The sequence below is a fragment of the Tauraco erythrolophus genome, chromosome 6 (assembly GCF_009769465.1).
Source record: "Tauraco erythrolophus isolate bTauEry1 chromosome 6, bTauEry1.pri, whole genome shotgun sequence".
In the NCBI taxonomy this organism is placed as follows: Eukaryota; Metazoa; Chordata; class Aves; order Musophagiformes; family Musophagidae; genus Tauraco; species Tauraco erythrolophus.
In genome coordinates, this window is record NC_141470.1 from 49,100,975 (window position 1) to 49,121,809 (window position 20,835).

The 20,835-nt window shown below is 39.4% G+C and overlaps 1 protein-coding gene across 20 annotated transcripts in view; it reads left to right on the top strand.

The window, feature by feature from the left end:
• Nucleotides 1–20,835, top strand: part of NRXN3 (neurexin 3) — a 1,026,565-nt gene that overhangs the window by 420,916 nt on the left and 584,814 nt on the right. For all 20 annotated transcript variants that reach the window (XM_086613885.1, XM_086613892.1, XM_086613886.1 and 17 more), the window contains 4 exons: nucleotides 5,546–5,665; nucleotides 12,652–13,033; nucleotides 14,482–14,672; nucleotides 15,186–15,359. In XM_086613885.1, coding sequence (XP_086470011.1) covers nucleotides 5,546–5,665; nucleotides 12,652–13,033; nucleotides 14,482–14,672; nucleotides 15,186–15,359 — 867 coding nt within the window. The remainder of the gene's footprint in view (nucleotides 1–5,545; nucleotides 5,666–12,651; nucleotides 13,034–14,481; nucleotides 14,673–15,185; nucleotides 15,360–20,835) is intronic.

Consider the following 20,835-nt stretch of genomic DNA (forward strand, 5'->3'; position numbering starts at 1 on the left):
AACTCACTTTTTCCCCCTTCCCCTCCTCCTCGTCTTGTTCAAATCTGCGTGTATAAATTGTGGCTGAATATCTTTGGAGCTAGAATATTTTCTGCCTATCTTTTGAAAAGACAATATATAGAAAAGAGAATTCCGTGTTTAGTATGATAAGAGCTACATAAAATATCTGCCGTGTTGCATAACTATGCATATTACTAAATGTATAGTCTGTATATACCAGGCAATTATCTTCCAAAGTGCTGTTAATATCATTAGGAATGAGAAACAGGTGGGGTATTGTTTTCATAACCTCCCTCCTCTGTGCCACACTTGGGTCTACAGTGAAGAATCCCGCTCTGCAGTTGTACTAGTCACATCTGAATGTTCTTTAGGGAATTGCTGAATAATATCTGATCAGGATGGATCAGTTTCTTCTAAGCTTTCAGAGAATCTGTGCAGCTTGTCTCATAATTCATTCTCATATTTCAGAAATCTATGTGTACGCATTTTTCACAGTGAATCACAACTTCTCTGGTCATGTTGTGAAAGTGTAAGTAAAACCAATGAATGCCCTCCCTGGTTCCCTGCTCGCCAAAAAAAAAAAAAAAAAAAGCAGGGAGAGGGGCAAAAAACTTTCCCTTTCCCAGCCATTTCCTGCCTTGGGATGCTCTTGGCATTCCTGAGGGATTTTGTCCTGTATAAAACAGATGCAAAAATGCATCTTGCCACTGAACAAAGCTGAGATGGTAGCTGAGCATTTTAATTAAAAAAGCAGATAAAACCTTTTTATTGTTACTGAGGCTCTTCTCTGAAAAGCATTAGTGTATCAGTGTGGAATTATTTATCGTTGTAATTGTAGTGAGGAAGAACCTTTTCTATTCTCATCAATCTGGCACTGTCCTTTCTGGTCGTCTCTTCTGCCATTCTATAGTCTTGAATGTTTGACCTCTTCTGTAACGTTGGATGAGATACACAATAATGAAGATAGCCTGGTTTCATGAAGGTCATTTTAATCGTATAAATGGATCAGATAGTGACAGCCTGCACCAAGGGTAAAAGCACACTTTTTGATCCGCCTATGAGGAACTGATGAGGAGATTAACCCTCTTTCTCCTTTGCTTTTCATAGGAGGGAAATTCTGTGTGCTGTTAACCACTGAGGGTGGATAACAGCTGGTGTTTTCAGAGCTACTGTTTTAACTGCATCCCTCTGACCAGTTGTTTGTTCTAAACGAGCGAGTTCTTGGAGGCCAAATGGAAAGCAACTTGGCATTTTCAGAAGACATGAACTACTTTTTGATTCTTTATACTTCAGCATGTCTGTTCTTGGCACTTTTATATATTTATTTGGGCCAAGCTGTTAAATAGTAGCAGTGCACCTTTGATACAGAGATAATGATTGGGACATCCTGGGCAGATTGGTTGGAGTTCTTCCATGTTTGAAAGGATATACTAGTTGTTTTTATGAACAATAGGCACACAAGTTTTGAATAGATGTCGAAGGATTCATGAGAGCATGAGGAGGAGTCGCTGCAGCTGAATCAAGTAATATTTGCTCAAGAAGCCTGAACTGCAGCTCGACTAACGCCCAGAATATGGAGATGCTTGAGAGATATATTTTTGCTCCTGTATAAGTAGTGTTTGCCACTGCAAAGCACCAAAGGAATACGTACTAGTCTGCCTCATTCGGGTTTGAAAATGAGAGGTAGTGATTGATTCTGTATGATAGACAGTTCCTTAGAGGACATTAGGAAAGAGGATGGAATGACCAAGAAGGCCAGAGACACCGACAGGAGTCATGCTCTGGCAGCTTAACTATTAAGTTGTTGCTACAGTAGAAATGTTCTTATTCTTTTTCCTCTTATGTTGTCTTTTACTCTTCTTACTCATAAAAATTAAGTTACAAAAATTATCTAATGCCCAACTGCCATCTCCTAAAAAGTATTATAAATAGAGTGTCCAGCTCATAACATTGCTACAAGAGTTCCTTGTCTTTTATCATAAACTGTCATGCAAAGAGAAGATGTAAATCTTTGACTTTTTTCTCTGTCCATCTAACCTTCTACTTTGCTTCCTCCTACATCTGGATTACCCCAGTTGAAGGGTGATGTAGGTGCAGATAGCTTGGATGGAAGGAAAAAACTGCCCTACAAAACAACAAAAGCCCTACCAACTTTGATCTAAAAGCTTGGTTCAGCATTTCAATCATCTAACACTTGATTATGTGTAAGACCACAGAAATACCTTACTGGGTAGGAGATGGCACTTAGCTAGAAGAATAATGCTCTCCCTACATGTGGCCTATTTCCTTTCTATTCTCCCTAGCATCTGCAACTGTTGGATCAGGAATCTTGAAGTCATCTTTCAAAAATTGATGCCACATAAATGTCTATATAGTAACAGCACACGTGGTAATCATGCTTAATGAAATGAAATTTGACATCCAGATGTGGGAGTCCCTGTAAACACAGTTCCTGGAACCACTTGGAATTCAGTGGGAGCTTACACAGGGAGCAGGAATTCAACTGACAGTTTGCAGATGAAAAATGTGGGCATAATTTGGCTGCTTTTCAGGTCAACCCACCTGCTGTGTAAATATCTTAAAGACATTTGAAAAGAAAATAGTTTAAATAGAGTAAAATTATGTTTGTTTAATGTCTTTTTTTTTTCTTTTTTAAACTCAAATATGTTTGATTTGAAAAACTTATCTGAATGGTCTTGAGCGTGCTCACATACTGAGGTTTTTGTATATAGTGTTATTTGGGTAATCCTACCAAAAGAAGCCAATGCCCGTTGTTGCATACAAAATGGAGGTTTGTGAGTGAACAAAAGTACTAAAAACTCCAAATTTTTTTTTCTTGATAAAATATTAAATTGACTTATCAAGACATGGACTTAGATAGAATAATTTGCATGTGCAATGCTTAATTTTCAAATTTATTAGCCCAAACTAATAACCAATTACTTCTAAATAGCAATCTTGTTTGTAGACAACCTTATTCATTTGGAAAAAGAAGTTGGAAAACGGAAACTTTCTAGTCATTTATTTGTGAATTGGTTAGGGTACATCTTCTGATAATCTAGTCAAATAACTTCTGTTGGTGTCACAGTTTTGTTTTGAAAGTGTTACAGTGGGCATCAAGATAGCAATGACAAGCCAGACCAGCTCGTTTTGGCTGACCCCTATTTCGTCAGGGTCGAGTTGGTAAGTGGGGACTAGAAGATCAGCAACTTTTAGTTACTCAACTGGCTTGAACACTGAGCTCCTGCACAGAAGGTGGCGTATTGTCAGCAGAACAAAGTCAGCACACCTGTCTATTTCTTTTGACTGAGCCCTCAATAGCTCTAGACCTGTGGCAAAGTTAGGTTTTTTTTTTAAATAGTATTTGCTACCCCTTTCCACTCCCACCCTCCCATGCTTTCAGGTGGCATTACAAAAACACACAAGTCCAGATGAAATTCTGTATCTTCCTACCTGGGAAATGGCTGGTGGAACTGTAGTAACTGATGCAGTGTCTTTTGATGTAGGCAATATTTTTGCTGGCCATCCAGAGACGACATTTTGGTATATGTGCTCTGGGATAAAATGTATTCACTCACAGATATAAATCTAGTATAACTTTCTTGGATTCTCTTTAATAGAGTTTTGCAGAACTTAAGCTTTCCGGCCATGATCTAGCTGCCCCGTACAGCTGGACTTACGTTCATGGTATAGTGTGACTTTGGCACAGGTGAGAAACTGCAGAGGCTACGAATTCTTCCTGTTAAAGAAATATTGTCTGTAACTGCAATATATGACTCCCCATCCTTTCAATCCAAGAATGACTCTTCTATTGTTCAGGTCACTGTAGAAAAACATTTTTCTCCCCCCCCTTGCTCTGTGGTGAAATTGGCTACTGATGGTATCAAACTCCTTTTTTTTATTAACATGAGCTGCATGATCCTTTCAGGAGAATAACAAGATATTCATTTTGCTTTGGTCTCCTTCCATAGGATTCCTCTGCTACACATATTACATCGTAGCTGAATGAGGCACCACCACTTTCTTTGCCCATGTTCCCCCTCAGCAAGAAGCAGTTGCAATAATGTTGCTAATTAGACAGTGTGCATACTGTGGACTAGGTAACGTCCCTGGATATTTTTCCTACCCCTTTCTTCAGTTCTGTCTCACTGTGGAAACACCACGACACAGATCAGAGTGAGTGCATCCCCTCGTGCAGTTTCACTTCAGGACATGTACAACATTTTTTTTCTGTTACATAGCCAGTCCGCTGGAAACTGGTCAAAATAACTGCTGTGCCTGGGCTCTCTGAATAAAAAGATTGATTTGTTTGTGTTGAACATACATAGAGAAATAATCTGCCTATCTAATGTTAGTTTTACCAGTGCAGTAAGCTGAGCTGTAGCAGTGCCTCTTGTTGTCCCTGTCCTGCATCTTTTAACACGTTCAATGTGTCTTGCTTTTCCTTTCTTGGATTCCCCTTTTGCGAGTTTGAGCACTGAGCCCAGACCTGATGTGCAACAAGTTCTGCAGACCTCCTTCTGCATTTCTCTCGTATTCCTGTGTCAAAAAACACACTAGCACTGTACTGAAATGGACATAGATGCTTTTAATTTAGCACACACCATTATTAAATTTCACTTATCATTTGACATGAGTGAGGTGTTCCAGTCCTGTAATCTGAACAATTAATGTTTTAAGTAATTGCCTGTCAACTGTGATGAGCGAGCAGCAAAACTGGACAAATATGGGTAGCACTAATGCTGTTTTCCCAGGAGCATTGTTTGCAAGGGCAACTGTGGGTTCACCTTTTGGAGAAGAAAGGGCTCCACTTTTCCTTTTGACTTGTGATTCAGAGGGTGAAGTAAGCACTTTATAGCCAGGCTGCTTTGCCAAAGAACCTTAAAGCAATCAGCCAGGTTGGTGAGTGGTTGTCTTTGTGTTTTTTTAAATTTTAAAGAAATGTATATTTTTTGGAGGGGGTGGGGTGGGGTCTGAGGTTTTGTTGGGTGGTTTTTTTTGTGGTTGTTTTCTGGGTGGTTTTTTCTTTTTTCTTTTTTTTTTTTTTTAAACTGAAAGACTGAAACCAGCCTGGTGTTCAATACCTGAGTGTTGAGAGACCAGTGTGATTAACTTTGAAAAGAATCCCAAGCACCTTGGGGCTGTTGTAAATCCGGGTTCTTAGGAGAGCAAAATTCTGCTGTAATGGTTCCGCTTTAGAGACATTTCTGTCACCACCTTGTTTTTCTAATACTGCAGCGCCCTGTACAATGTGATGTTTAGAAATTAATACCATAGCACAGGAAAGATTTCTACCCCCTTTTTAAATGCACGTGACCTCTGGACGCTGCAGAGGAAAGCACTTCACCAAGTGGAAGGGTTTGTGACCCTGACTCCCGTTGAGCTGGGAAGGTGTAGGTGTGAGGGTTGATTACAACTCATAACACACCTACTCAGTCTACTAGTCTGTATCGCACCAGGTTGATTTTGGTGACTTTTCTCGTTGAGCAAATACTAAACTAATTGGGGGTCTGGCGTTAACTGTCGTACCTATCACCATCCCCAGGCAAGGGACCTGAAACTCTCTATGCTGGGCAGAAACTCAATGACAATGAGTGGCACACTGTTCGGGTAGTTCGACGAGGAAAGAGCCTCAAGCTGATGGTGGATGATGATGTTGCTGAGGGTAAGTTGATGTATGAGTTGGGTTTTTTTTGTCATTATCTTTGTGTCTCTGTTCTCGGTCTCTTTTTTGCCATTACACCCATTCTTGCTGTTCTTATGTGTATATTTTTTTCTTCCCTTCCTGTTACTTCTTGTATTTTTAGTGTTACTGTGTTGAAAACCAATGTTAAGTTCCAGAGACTAACTGTTCTTACCCAGCACCAGAAACTTCTGTGACAATTATAACGATATGGAATGTGGGATTAGGGGACAAATGAGCTTGTACATACCCAAGAATGCAGAGGTGCTTATTGCTCTGTTCAGGGTACACTGTTAGTATACCTCATTCTTGAGCTGCAAACGTGGTGGTTTTCAATGCTGTGGAATCAAAACCAAGGTTCTTTAAACCTTTCCTCCATGCAAACTTTTCCTTGATGGTAAACCTGCATTTGATAGACGTGTTAGAGAATATGGATTTCTGTCTCTGCTATTTTTTTTTTTAAATTCCTTTTCTCATGGCTCAGAGCCATCCAGCAGAAAAAGCAAATGAAGCAGCTTGTTTCCAACTTTTGTTTTAGATGTTAAAGAGGATCCTGACTCACCAGTCTATCATATCATAACATATCGAGTGTATCAGTCCTCCTTCCTTTTTTTTTTTTTTTACTTTTTTTGTCCTTTCCTGAATTTCCTGACAGCTTTTTGAGCTGCTGCTTCTTTCTGTAGAGAAATTTGGTTGAAGAGGGGAAGGAAAGATCAATCACTCAGGAAAGCTGATGTCTTTTAAGTTATGAGATTTGCATTGAAATGATCAAGGTAGTTTAGATTGATCTTTTTTCATTACAGAATTTTAAAGGTGATGCGTTTCTGGTCCATTTCCCCACAGCTGCAAGAGCCAGAAACTTATCTTTCTTTTTTTGAAGGTGTAAAATTCTCATAGCTGTATATAACTATAGGAACTGTTTTTTTGACGAAAACACCAGCAGTGTGAAAGCTGATAATAGAATCACTAAGAACGGTAGCCCTGGACGCAGCACTGATACGGGTATGTTCATTGCATTGTGACCCATGCTGTTTCACCAAATGTTGATGTCCTCTCTTCTCAGTAGTGTCTCCTCACAAGACAACTGGAAGGAATGGCTGCCACAGGCAGTGCCAGCATGCTGTATCCAATATCTGCAAAAAGTTCTTTTCCAGTGTATGAATGCAATTAATTTTAAGTAATGTGGTAATTAGATTAATTAGAAAGCCATGAGTCAGGATTTTTAAATAAGCCCAAAGAAGTGAGTTTGCAGGAAAATGATACATGTTTTCCCTCCGAAGCAAATATATGCTGTACTATATAAGCTGAGAATTTGCAAGAGAGAATCAGCAGCATATGAAAGAAGAATCTTTCCCTCTCCGTATTGGAGTTGGCAGAGGCTTAGTCAACATTAGCTTGTAGGAAAATTAAATTTTATTTGATGGGAAATTTCTCAATTAGTGAAACATACTGGTAAATGTTTCATCTTGTTTACTTCTGTATTCAAGGAGAACAATTCTTTTGGATATGCTTTTTTAGCAAGCACCATGAGGTGGCACTCTCTGCATTACCAACTCGATCCCCCAAAAGCCATCTGGTTTTTTGAAGCCTCTTTTTCATGAAACTGAGTTTATAAATAATAATGATACAATCCTATACTAAAATAGGATGATGTGCATATGTATATGAATTACATAATTAAAGATACATTACAGCTAAAAATATCTGTTAAAAGAATGTCATCATGGCAAAGTCAAAAGTCAGAAAAGCCAGAGTTAAGATTTTCTGTGCAATTTGCATCCCACTTCCTTGGGCAGATGATATAGTCTTCAATGATGTGGTCACATAGATTTTTCCACAGGATTCTTATTGTCTTTAGGCATAGATCAGAAACCTAAATTGGGCCCTCAGTAAAAATAAACAGCCTGTTTGATTGTTGCCTCGTTTCTTATTGCTTGTTTGGAACAATGCATGTCAACTAAATCTTGCTCTAAATATAGAGCTGTTGTTGTTTTTTTTTTTGTTGTTGTTGTGTTTATGTGTTGTTCATCAATATGTTTATACAGAACTAAGAAGCTGTAACCGAATTTATTCCCATGTCTGTTACATGAAGTGAGTAGGTGTCTCTTTCCCATTTTACAGCCTTGGAAACAAGGCACAGGATTAAAGTTGGATGTATTTGGTACCAATTTGGCATGACTTTTCAGTCATTTGCATGCACAAATATTCAGCATGTCTGTAAATTGGGTCCTGTAAATTAGCTCAACCCGGCTACTTGCAGAATTAGGTCTAGAAAATTAATGACCACCTGTGAAAAATTTGTAATGAAGTGACTGATTTGGCTTCCTGCAGGACATCTAAGGGAGAGACAGAATCCGGTTCCTCTGGACAGCATTTTGCTGTTTAATCACAAAACCCTCCTCCCACATTTCCCCCCGCCTCAGAACATCAGTGATAAAGAGATACAAATATAGCAGTCATATTCCTCCCTGCAAGGTCTTGCTAGCATCCAAATACCAAAGTGGAGACTGGAATTTTTTCTGTCTGCTACCACTCGAACTAAAGAGCTGCTGAGTGCTGCAGTAGTTAAAATACTCTATAGGGCACAGTGGAGTAATTAGAGGAGAACTCTGCAGGTGAGACCAAACGCTAATGAGATCAGAAAATATTGGATTTCACTTCATGATATCTTAAGAAAACATATCTCTGTCCTGATTCTGGTCTGATATTGTCACATCTTTTTCAGGTTTTCACTGAACTACTCCTAACTCTTTGCACTACCACTGCTCTCACTGTCCTGTTTCTCTTAAGCCAGTCCCTGTTTTCTCATTTTTCACCTTTTCTAAAGTTCTGGATTCACCTCTTCCAACCTCCCTTGCTCCATTTTTAATGCCCCCTATATTTAAGTTCCCTGTCCCATTATGCTCTAGATTTCACAGGCCTGGCTTTTCTTTCCTACTCTGGCAACAACTTCTTTGTTTTTATCTAAGAGTAGAACAGCTAAGGAGAGTTTTCTTGCTCTTGATCCTTGACATCTCTACATTTTATTTTTCTAATATATTAAAGTAAAGAAGTGTTTGTTTTTTAAAGTGCTTTTAAAATTTTATTTTATTTTTAAGAAAATACAATTCTGGTTTGGAAAAATCTAAAATTTTTGTTTGTCAGCACTGAAACGGAAACAGCCCCTAACAATTAGTAGAAGTGAGGTGGTTTGTCTAATCCAACTTTCCCATATACAGTTTCAGTTCCTGTGAACTGGCGTTTTTCAAACTAAAATATTATTTCTGGTAAAGAACTGTTTCAGGATTTAAAAATATTTGTATTTGTACTGACACTTGAATTTCTGAATAGTCAGAAATATGTGACTCTTCAGCTGCTTGTAAGTTTTTCCAGCTGTATCTGCTTGGGTTGAAGTTTTCCATGTCAGTGGTCTTTGTGTAATTGTGTTTAAATTTAGATCCACTGATAAAATTGGAAATAAGTGGAAAAAAAATTGTTTTGCATTTTTTTTTTCTCTTTGTATTTGGAATAGATACTTGAAATAATTTTTTTTTCTAATAACAGCTGTACTTGTTTGCAGTCTTTGCAAAAACTTGATCACATTTGGACAAAGTATAAACTGAAAAATTGCACTTCGTACATGATCGTGAGAGGTGATTTAGGAATATTTCAGTGTTTCAAGAGGATCTAATCAAGAGAGAGACCATCAGTTCATTTAATCTAACTCTTTATACACCACAAGCCTGGATGTATCATCCATCATCTAAGTGTCTTAAATGCTTTCAGCTTTCATAATGTCCCTGATGGAGAAATAAAGAATATGCTGCGAATCATAAAAAAAGGTCTTGAAAGGTGTATCAATGTTTAGGTGAGAAACGCTAGGAGATGTCAGGAGATAGCACAGAATATGAGAAAGCTTGTAAGTCCTGGTTGATATGACCTGAGGGAATTAAGAGGAGTTTGTCTTGGACTCAGCTACGGTGGTCGGTGTGACTCACAGGTATAATCCCTATGACTCCGGAATACTTCTTGCAGTGACTAGTCGAGGGTTGTGAATCTATGCGAACTGACCAGCAGATGCGATCAAGCAGGATATTATTGCTAAATTTTATTTCTTTATAGCACACTGGAAACATTTATTCAGGTCTTTATCCAAGTGTCAAGTTTTCACAAAACTAGTATAAATGTAAATATTTTTAACCTTTTTGTTCTTTTAAATCTGATTGAATTTGACCAGCATGTTAAAATGTTGTTGGAGGCAGAGGGACCAACAGGTAGTGTGGCTGTTTCCTTCTAAAATAAAGGACTTTACTTGTGCAGTAATTATTAGCAACATACTAGAAGTTTAAGTAGAGAAACATACAAAAGTAGGGAAAAATTGAAAGTAGATAGGGCTGTGTTTGTATGCATTTCGATGTTGTCTAATTCCAAATTTGCTGCTGTCCTTTTTCCATAGGAAGTTTGCTTCCCTGCTTGCGTTAAGAAAGGACGATAGAGCAAACGTGTTGACATAGGTCTATGTATTAAAGGAGGTGCTTGTTTTTAATACCCCCTTTGAAAAGTCTGTAGTGAATGAGACATAGCATGGTAAAAAAGAGGAAAAGAACCTCTATGTAGGGCATGTGATGAATACAGCCCAGAGTAATTGACTTCTGCCTTAGAGTTTCTATGGAAAGCTGGATGAGTTACTTGAAGTCAGATCTTTCACAGTTGGTCACTAATTGTACCTGTCCTTTTGGGAGGTACTCATTTAAGATTGTGGATCTTGTTTCTAAAAGCGTCGAGAGTCAAATCCAGTGAGTGCTCTGAAGTTGTTACATGTTCCTCTAAATTGGATGCCAAATATTTCTTTCTTGAGATCCAAAACTATTTATATGTTGATCTCTATTCCTCAACTTTGTATATGTAAAATTGCAAGTAATATTCCTTAATCTTGCAGGAGTAGTAGATGCTGAAGTGAATATTTGAGGATAATTTGCACACTGTGCTGCTGAACTTGGGGGTTGACTGTGGCTGGCTGCCAGACACCCACCCAGCTGCTCTCTCACTCCCCCTTCTCAACAGGACAGGGGAGAAGACAGGATGAGAAAACTCATGTTTTGAGATAAAGATAGGGAAATAGCTTATCAATTACTGTCATGGACGAAACAGACTTACCTTGCGGGAAACTCATTTAATTTATTGCCAATTAAAAATAGAGTTGGATGGTGAAAAAGAATACAGTTGGATGGTGAGAAACAAAAAAGTAGAACACTCTCCCCTGCCCCCTCCTTTTCTCAGGTTTGCTCCTTCATTCCTGACTTCTACCTCCCCCCTCCTCCCACCCCTAGCAGTGCAGGGGGATGGAGAATGGTGACTGTGGTCAGTCTGTAACAGCTCCTCTCTGATGCTCCTTCCTCCTCACACTTTTCCCTTGCTCCACTGTGGGTCCTTCCCATGGGCAGCAGTCTTTTGTGAAGTGCTCCAGCGTGGGTCCTTTCCATAGGCTGTCAGGAAAACCTGCTCCAGTGTAGAGTCTCCATGGGCCACAGTTCCTTCAGGAAATATCCACCTGCTCTGGCGTGGAGGTCCTCCATAGGCTGCAGTGTGGGTGTCTCTTCCACTGTGATCATCTCCATGAGCTGCTGGAGAAATTCCACTCTGGTGACTGGAGCACCTCCTCCCCCTCCTCCTTTTCTGACCTTGTTGTTTGTAGGGTTTTGGGGTGTTTTTTTTCCTGTTTGTTCCTCACTCAGACAGCATTTTGCCCTTTCTTAAACACACTTTCCCAGAGATGCCACCATCTTGGCTGAGGGACTCAGCTGTGCTCTGCAGTGGCTCTGTTGTGGATCCGGCTGGAAACGTGAGTCTGGCATGGGGCAGCCCTGGACCCTCCTCATGGAGGCCATCCTGCAGCCACCCTGCAGCCAGCACCGCACCACGTAAACTCAATACAACACTGCAGAAAATTTTGTGAGAGAAAAAATAATGCATATTTGTAGCAGGGTTTGAGTTATGGTTGTACATTGAATGATGAGAAAACAGTTAAATGTGGAGTAATTAATACATTTAATATTATTCCCATTGTATACTAAATGGTACAAGGCCTGTGTAGAAAGGATCCTTACTTGTGTGATCAAGTAGTTAAAACTGTCTTAATGAAGAGCTATAAAGGACTAAAATAAGGTTGGTTGTAATGGTTTTCATTCTGATATTGCTTGACTTGTCTTTGTACTCAAACTAGTCTTTCAGCGTACTGTTGTATTTCATCCATCTATATGGGTTCTGCGTCTGTACTGATGCCAAGCACTCTTAGTGAAACATTTAAATATGCTTCAAGAGTAGTCTGATGTATTTGGCATACTGAATTGCTTGAATATTTTAATTGAGAGGTTAAAATCCATAACGATGTGACAAATAGCCCAAGCGGTGGGTTGATGATTTAAATATTTGGAGGACTTATTGTCTGTTGCATCCTTGTGTGTTTCCCTCCTGCCATGCTCTTAAGAGAAATAACATCAGGCACCAGGAGAGAACAATGGAATAAATATTAACAGGTTTGACTGTTCTCACTTCTTGTTCTGCTGTTTTTATATTAATCTATATTTTTTTAGTGTTTTCAGGAAGCACACTTCTAAGAGTTGTTTCAGAAGTGTCAGGGTTGTTTGGCAGATGAACTGTTGGATCAAGTAGATCACTGTAGGCTTTAAGGGAGAGACCTAGTCATCTTCACAGACAAGAAAGTCTGTGAATCATAAGGCAAAATACAGTGCTTGCTGCATATTTCCTTTAGTCTTGTCTTCTCTCTTCTGCCAGGTTTTGGCAACTGCTAGACTCAAGCCTCTCCACCAAGAATCTATACGTTCTTTCTTATGCAAGCTGCTGAACAGTGATCAGATAGGATTAAGATAGTACTGCTATTAGTCTGGAACTGGGCAGTGAAGGGCTCCATATAACCTGTTACTGATCCCTGGACTTTCTGCATGTTCCTCCTTGTTTCTGTCCTTCAGGCACAATGGTTGGTGATCACACCCGCTTGGAGTTCCACAACATCGAGACGGGGATCATGACAGAGAAACGGTACATCTCTGTCATTCCCTCAAGCTTCATTGGCCACCTCCAGAGCCTCATGTTCAACGGGATGCTCTACATTGACCTGTGCAAGAATGGTGACATTGACTATTGCGAACTGAAGGCACGCTTTGGTCTCCGCAACATCATAGCTGACCCTGTGACGTTCAAGACCAAGAGCAGCTACCTGAGCTTGGCCACCTTGCAGGCCTATACATCCATGCACCTCTTCTTTCAGTTCAAGACCACCTCAGCTGATGGTTTCATCCTCTTTAACAGCGGTGACGGCAATGACTTTATCGCAGTTGAACTAGTCAAAGGGTAAGTGACTTTCTGCTATATTCTACCATCTTAGATAAACCTACTTATGGGTAAAATTAAAATGCTTGCATAAAGAGAAATTCATAGATTCATAGATTTTCTAGGTTGGAAAAGACCTTAGAGATCATTGAGTCCAACCGTCCCAATTCACCTCATACTCACGTTTTCTCTGCTGAGGTTTATAACAAAGCATTTAAACACTGAAGCTGAAGACTTCTGATTTTATCACTGACTTCCCCCTGTGGGTAAGGGAAAGATACTTACAGCGCTTAGAGTGCGAAACAATGTTTTAAGTCCTTTGGATCTAGTTAGGCTAATGCTTTGTCCTATTAACCTTGCAGAATAGCACTGAGGAGGAGGAGGAAATGTGCTGAGGGCTCTGAGTCTCTATTTTTTTTCTCTCTTCTTCCCCTCCCTGTAACAGACCCATTGTGTTTCTGTCGTCTCAACTGAAGGAAAAAAAGAGCATAGAGGCTGCTGAATATTTATTTCTGCTGGTGATGCTTGAGGAAAAGCAAACTCAGCTTGCTTTTGAGCTGCTATATTCTTTTCACAAGACCAATAGCTTATTAAAAAAGATCCTATGTTAACTAAACAAATTTTCATCTCTTGTATTCATCTAGTCAGAGCAGACATGTTTTCCACAAATACAGTTTATTAGTCCTGTTCATTTCAGTATAACTATAGTTCAATCTGTTTAATTTTGGACTTTGCACATATTTCTCCAAGTGGGACACTGAGTAATAAGAAGAGCAAGAGTCATGAGCTCCTGGTGCTCTGCTGAGAGTTGAATTTTGTTGTCTTTTTTTCCTTTCCAAGTAGAATGTTTTTCTTCTATCCTCAAGTGGATTTCTGTGTTTGAACTATTTATATAATACAGGGTAACACTCCCAAGACTTCAGTCTTTGTTAGGGTCTTTGTTTTTTGCTGAAAGCTTTGCTAATTGTTTTCCAGCTGTTCGAATAAGCTTAGGATCTCGTGTGAATTTTAGTACAATATTTTCAGTGAGTTTCCCAATTAACTTCTTAAGGGAGTTATTCAAAACTCAGAATGAATCTGGGGAATATATGCTCCCCAAAAGCATATCTAGTGTTGGTCTCCACTACATTTATTGATATTACCAATTTAAAAAAAATGTTTATATGCATGGACAGGGATTTTTGTGGATCTGTGAGAACTTTGTGAAAAAGAGGAATGCTTTATGATTAGAATCTGATTTCTCCAAAAGTCATCATTTCAAAATGCTAATCTTTACACTTTTTTGGTGGAAAGGAAGCAGCTATATCTTTTCAAATCTGTGGCTAATATTTTGGCTTACTAGAGCTTTCTAACCCAGAGGTACTTTTCTTCTTGACTTCTGTAAGTTAATTTATCAACTCTGGCTAGAATAAGGGCCAGTATCACTGGAGTTCTTACGCAATTTTAACTAGCTTTTGCTATGCTTACAGGTATATACACTATGTGTTTGACCTTGGAAACGGACCTAATGTTATCAAAGGCAACAGTGATCGCCCTCTTAATGACAATCAGTGGCACAACGTCGTCATCACCAGAGATAACAGTAACACACACAGCCTAAAGGTGGACACTAAGGTGGTCACTCAGGTTATCAATGGTGCCAAAAATCTGGATCTTAAAGGTAAATTCCACAAGACTGACAGTTCTTGCCTTTATTCTTGCAGGGCTCAACATATAAAGAAGAGAAAACTTACAGAAACCATGCATTACAGAACAGTAAATCTGGAATTTGCTGATTTTTGGCTTTCCATTTCATTTTTTTTCCCTTTGGCAACTTTCTGTAGCAAAACAGTTTGTCATATTTTGCTTTTTCAGAAATTGTCATCTTACAGTTTTTCCTAGTTAGGATGTGATTACCACTGGTGTTTTTTCTTTTTTTTTCATGTGTGTGGGTTTTATTTTTGTGGCATTTTTTTTGTGTGTGTGTTTGGGGTTTCTTTGAAGTTGTGGGTTTGTTTTGGTTTTTTTTGGTAGTAAAGGAGGCAGAAATTACTTCTTATATGATACCCTGTTCTGCTTTTAACTTCTTCTGAGCAGCTGTTCAGCCTGCTGTGTTTATGTAGAGACTGGGAGGAAGCCACTCTAGAAGGTATGTAACTTCCTCCTCCTCCTTGTTTACCCCTTTCTCCTCTAGGTGATCTCTATATTGCTGGCCTAGCTCAAGGCATGTATAGCAACCTCCCGAAGCTAGTGGCCTCACGTGATGGATTTCAGGGCTGTCTAGCATCTGTGGACTTGAATGGGCGTCTGCCTGATCTAATCAATGACGCTCTGCACCGCAGTGGGCAAATTGAGCGTGGATGCGAAGGTATGATTGATTTCAGAGAAGTTCCCCTCTGAAGCACTCCTCTCTTACTTCATTGCTGCCCCCTGTGCATCTGCTTGTCCACGTCACTGTCCATTTCATTAGTTTGCTTTCATCATGACATCCTTCACTACACTTATGTCTTCCAAGTGCTCTAAAACACAGCTTAACAATAGCTAGCTGCTGTGAGCGGCTTAGTAGCTGTTCTCTTGCATACTCCATCCCTGTGAGGTGGTACCTCTAGTAGTTGAAAGGATGGTACTAGTATGGACTAGTATTTACTAGTATTTTTCTCAGAGTGGTTTATTAACATTACAATACCCTTAAAATACCTTGAAAGAGGTTTTGAGCCTTCAATTCACTTGTGCTTCAGAGCACCCTTTTTTGGGATCCACAAAAGTAAGTATTTTGAAGACCAAGTAGAGGCAGAGGAGATAAAAGGTAGAAGGAACTGAAGGGTGAAGAACAGACCAAAACAGGAGTTCCTTTTTGTCCCCAGTGAAAGCACTGGGGACGTTGTCTCTGCTGACTGGAAAACCTCTCTTCTATAGTTTCTCTTTTCCAGCCTGTTTAGAAACAAATGCGATGAGTAACTTTTTGAAGCATGTAAATAGTAGTGAAATTTCTTTAAATAATTTACTGTTTCTGCAAAGCTCTTGTTAATTAAAATAATAATAATGACATCAGCAAAACTGACTCAGTAACATGCATATGGCATCAACTCCCAAAGCACTTGGGATACTTACCATCAATAAACCTGTTTTACTGGCTGGGTTAAATGGAAATCACCATTATGTCTAGTTCCACTGAATACAAGTCTGCTGTATTGGCTACCAGTCACTAGAGGAAGGTAGTTTTATCAGTGATTTGTCTGGTATCGTGTTTGCTAAGAAGATGCATGTCCCAAACTGATCCTTCAAGACAGGACTTCACAAAGTGAAATTACTCCTTGATCATATTTCCCTACCATGTCAAGATTGCAGGTTACATCATGCTGAAGCCTTGCCACTTGTTGAGACTGTCTCTTCTTAGGACTGAAAGTATCATCTTCGTGCTATCTTTGAGTATTCATGAAACACTAAACTGGCAGTCTAATTAAATCTGATCCCTTCCTTATGTCCCAGTGTTCTGGTTGGCTGGGAGCTCCTGTGCTTCAGCCCTCTTTCCACACTTCCACCATAATACTCTGGTTTGTGAGAATTTTGTCCTGCCACAGGAACTCACTCAATATCGACTTCAATTTCATAGCTTTAGTAAGTGCTGCGCAGCTGTAAGCTGTTCTTTTTTTTTCTGTTTTTCTGCTGTGTTTAATAATGTCTGTTAACCACATTGTTTCTTGTGGAAATAAGCATAATATAGCAGAACTTGTAGATTTGCCCATTTGGCAGAGCCCAAATGCCAAAAGTAGTGCACCTTTTCTGTGTTGTTGTTTACAAGGTTCAAGGAAGAAAATAATCCATTTATGGGTTTTTTTTTTTTTTTAAATGTATTTTCTGGTTATCCTCAGTGCATGGAAAGCTTTTCTTCCATGTTAGCGATTTCTAGTATTTCTTCTATTTAAAATTGGCTTAATCTGTTGGCTATATAGCCTGCATGCTATCTCTACTAGCTCTTGTCCTTCAGAGGACCTCTCATTAGTCTGACCTGTTGTTCTGTGTATAGCTCAGGAACAGAATCATGATGCTTTCCCAGAAGACTCTGTACTATTATTAGAGCTATGAGGTTTCTTTCTCCGGTACCCAGTGTAGTTCTTTGATTTAGTGTCCTATTAGTGAGGTTGTGTAATGTCAGCGCCACTCCCAAAATCTGAAATCTGGAACTTACTTTGTCTGTGTGTCAATCTGGTGCCAGCACAGCTGCTGCCTGAATGTGAAGATTGGCTCACTCTTAGATATGTCAGGAATGTGAGTTCCTCTTCTCTTCTAAAGTCCTTCAAACAAAAGTCAAAGTTGGAGACAGACCTAAAAAAATGGATGGGAAGGTCAATGATGGCCCTCATTCTGCCTTTGGAAGAACTTTATCTTGCAAAGTGCTGCCTGTGCTGTCTTCCTGAATGATCCTTGTTCAGTACTAAGGGAGCTGCTGAAGAGAAAGCCATTCTTTTTGCCAGCATGTTTAGGATTATTAAAAAACCTGAGAATTAGGTCACCAGAAAGCTGTTTCATTTGTTTGTTGAATCACAGCAATCCCTAAGGTTTCATCTCACATCTTGACTGCTGCCAGCTGGTGCCTGTTCTTACAGTTGCCACTGAAAATCACACCTGTCTCTCTCTCAGGAAAGAAAATCTCTGAGTGTGTTGGGTCCTTATTTAAGTCTCGGTATTTGTTTCCATCTGAAGTGATCTTGGGTGCAGTCTTCACAGCGTTTTTAAAGGCTGAAATCCCAAGCAGTTCTTGCTGTCTCATGTTGTTTAAATGTGTTTGTAGTAAACAGTTGCAGGCTTTTTGGGTGAATAGTTGTGCTTTGTGTTGATTTGCAGGACATGTCCTTATTTCATCATGAAGGGTAGTGGGACCATGTACAAGATGAGAACGCACATGCTTAAAGAAGTGTCATTCCATCCCTACACTCGAATTTTGCCTTCCAAATGTGGTGTGAGAGAGACCTCTGCTAGTACTTGTCTCTTGTTGTGGCTTTGTTTTCAGAAGCAGAGGAGATGACCAGGTGGCAGCTGTATTCTCTGAAAGTATCAGTTTGATCTCAGGACAGAATCAAAGGATGTGGGGAGGAAGGAAGCCTGGAGAGTAGTAGAATGTGAGATGTAGGTCAGTAGACAGCACTGCCTTTCCTAAGATAGACTAGTATCACTACAAACGGGTGACATGGTTGCATCTTGTTTGCATTTTTTATCTCTATTCATGTATTTCGGTACCCTATTCCCTACCACAAATTAAGATTCACAAGTTTTAATAGGAAAATAATATGCTTTATTGTCTTAGTTCTACCACCACTGCCTTTGATTTGGTTTGAGCAAGCCATTGAACTTCCTTGGCCACATTGTTCCTCTTTTGTGCTCAAGCATAATTCAGCCTTGCTGTGCACCAAAGCACAAACCTATCACATTATACAATTACAGTGATGGGTAAGGCAGTGCTTCTATTTGAGCAGAAGCAGGAAGCATTTTTGATAAAGATGATATTTATGTGAGAGATTTTTCTTTAGGACCTGGAGAATCCCAAAGCATTCTTAGACCATATATAGGAGCCATTAACTGAAATGCATGCATCCTTGAGATGGAAAGTGTCTGGTGTTTAATAGTGTATAGTAGTGCTAAAACAAAAGACAGTTTTAGACCTAAGGCAAGAATTACTTTATCTCTGCCTATCAGTTTTATTCTTATAATTTCTTTAAATTACCTATAATGGGATTTGTTTAAGATAGCACAGCTAAGTAACCTCCTTATCCCGTTTGTTAGCTGAAGCATCAGCTTCCTTTTGAATTATGCACTTTCCTTGTGTGCAGTACAAACTTAAGGTTTCAGCTTTTGAAGTCTGCTACTCAATCACCAGTGTGCTGGACAAGATGATAGCTGCCACGTTGACCTGTTTTGTGTTTTGATGTGTTCTGTAGAACCATCGCTTTTGGCAAAGGATTTTGTGGGCGATTATCTGAAAGAAGAGAAGCCAAGAGTGTCTGAAATGTTAAATGAGCCCATGGAGTTAAAGCTCCACAGCACATGCCCCTTCATTTTTTTTTGTGTGGTAGTCTGGTTTGTTTTTATTGCTCTTTTGCAATTACTGCATTTCTGATTTTTTTTCGGGAACAACCAGCCACTCTTCATCAATCTTGAAGGTCTGGTCAGATCTGTAGTGGCACCTTATGTTTCCCTGGAAGGTATTCAACAAAGCCAGAAACTTTGCTGCCTGGTGTGTAAAATCTGTTCAGAGTTCATGTGCTACAAACAACTGTGAGAAAATTGAAGTTTCAGGATAATGACATTATATCAATATATTTATTTGTTTTCCGCAGAGTATCTTTAGCTCTCATGCTAACTGCAGCTTTCATCACCATCTTTTATGTGACAAAAGAGCCCTTTCCCCTACTCAAAAAAAAGAATTGGTGAGAGGGCCTGAGAAAAAAGGTTTAAAAGGTAGGGAAGTGGTTAAGACTTACATGGTCCTTCTGTCAGTGTCAGGTCAAGCTACCGAACACTCTGAAGGGACAAGGTCAGTTCTCAGAAAAGGCTTCATGTTGGGGGCACACTTCTACTGGAAGCTTGCAGGCAAATCTACCACCTACTTTGGGCCTTGGTCTCCCAACCATAAAATAGGTGCATGGTATTCATCTGTTTGTGGTGAGTATAGAATTCGACTATGTTTTTCGGAGCACTTTGAAGCACTGGGTGGAGGCCCCTAGAGATGAGCAAAGCATTAGAAACTGAGGAAAAGAAGCCCTCCATCATGACCTGGTTCTCTCCAGTCTCCAGCTCAACAGCCTATGGGCTGTGATTGGAAATTTTTATACAGCTCCTGAGCCTGAGTAATACAGACTATTTCCATTTCTATGTCAGACTTATACAGCTTGAGAGAAAAGGTGTCTGCACTGTGGTGTTTATGCAAGGATAGCAGAAGTTATTCCAGGTGATCATCTTTCCCTCCTTGAAAGTAAACCAATTTAAACTTCGGATCAGCTCCTCCTTGATTCTAGACTTCTAAAATCAATTCTTTTTGCTAAGCACTTCATTCCTGGTCTTACTGCTAGATGAATAGATCGGTTTATTCCATCTTCAAAGGACAAGACTAAGTGACTCACTACTTTTTCCTCACTGGTCCTGGAAGAACTTAAGCACCTTTTTTTGAGTTTAAAGATGTTGTCCTAAATATTAACAAGTATTTCCTGCATTTGGAGTGTTTTTCACCTCTTTATTGATTTGGCGTATGTTCTGTGTTTTCCTTTCCTTTATTTGGTCATCCTTATGTTGCTTACCATAGGCACTACAGCCATCTGAAATTCAGCTGCATGTTCTAAATACTGATGTTCACACCATCTTACGCCCAGCCAAACAAACTTAACTGCATTGATCAAAGAATGTAGTATTTCTTGTACAAGGCAGTTTTCTATGTGCTTTAGAGATGTGGCTTCTTCACCTTTCCTCACCTTTTCCACTAATAACAGCTTCTCACAAAGGAGAGTGATTTTTATTAAACTGGCTGACACTGTTCCAGATGTTTTGGGACTTTTTTTGTCCTAATTTAATCATCTTCCGGATCCTGCAGTAAAATCATAATCTTGTGCTACTTTCCATGAAATAGTGTAGTTAACCTTTGGAATTCACTGGTGCATGAAAAGCATGAATGACACATACAAACTGGATAATCAGAAAAATATTTTGCATACTAAGCAGTATGTAGAAAAAAGAAAATCTAATCTCATGCTTAAAATCTCACAGCAGGATAATGTCAGAAAGGATTTCACCCTTCACCTGCTCAGTAGTGAAACTTCTAATCTGGTGGTACTTCACTTTCTCTGTGGAATCAA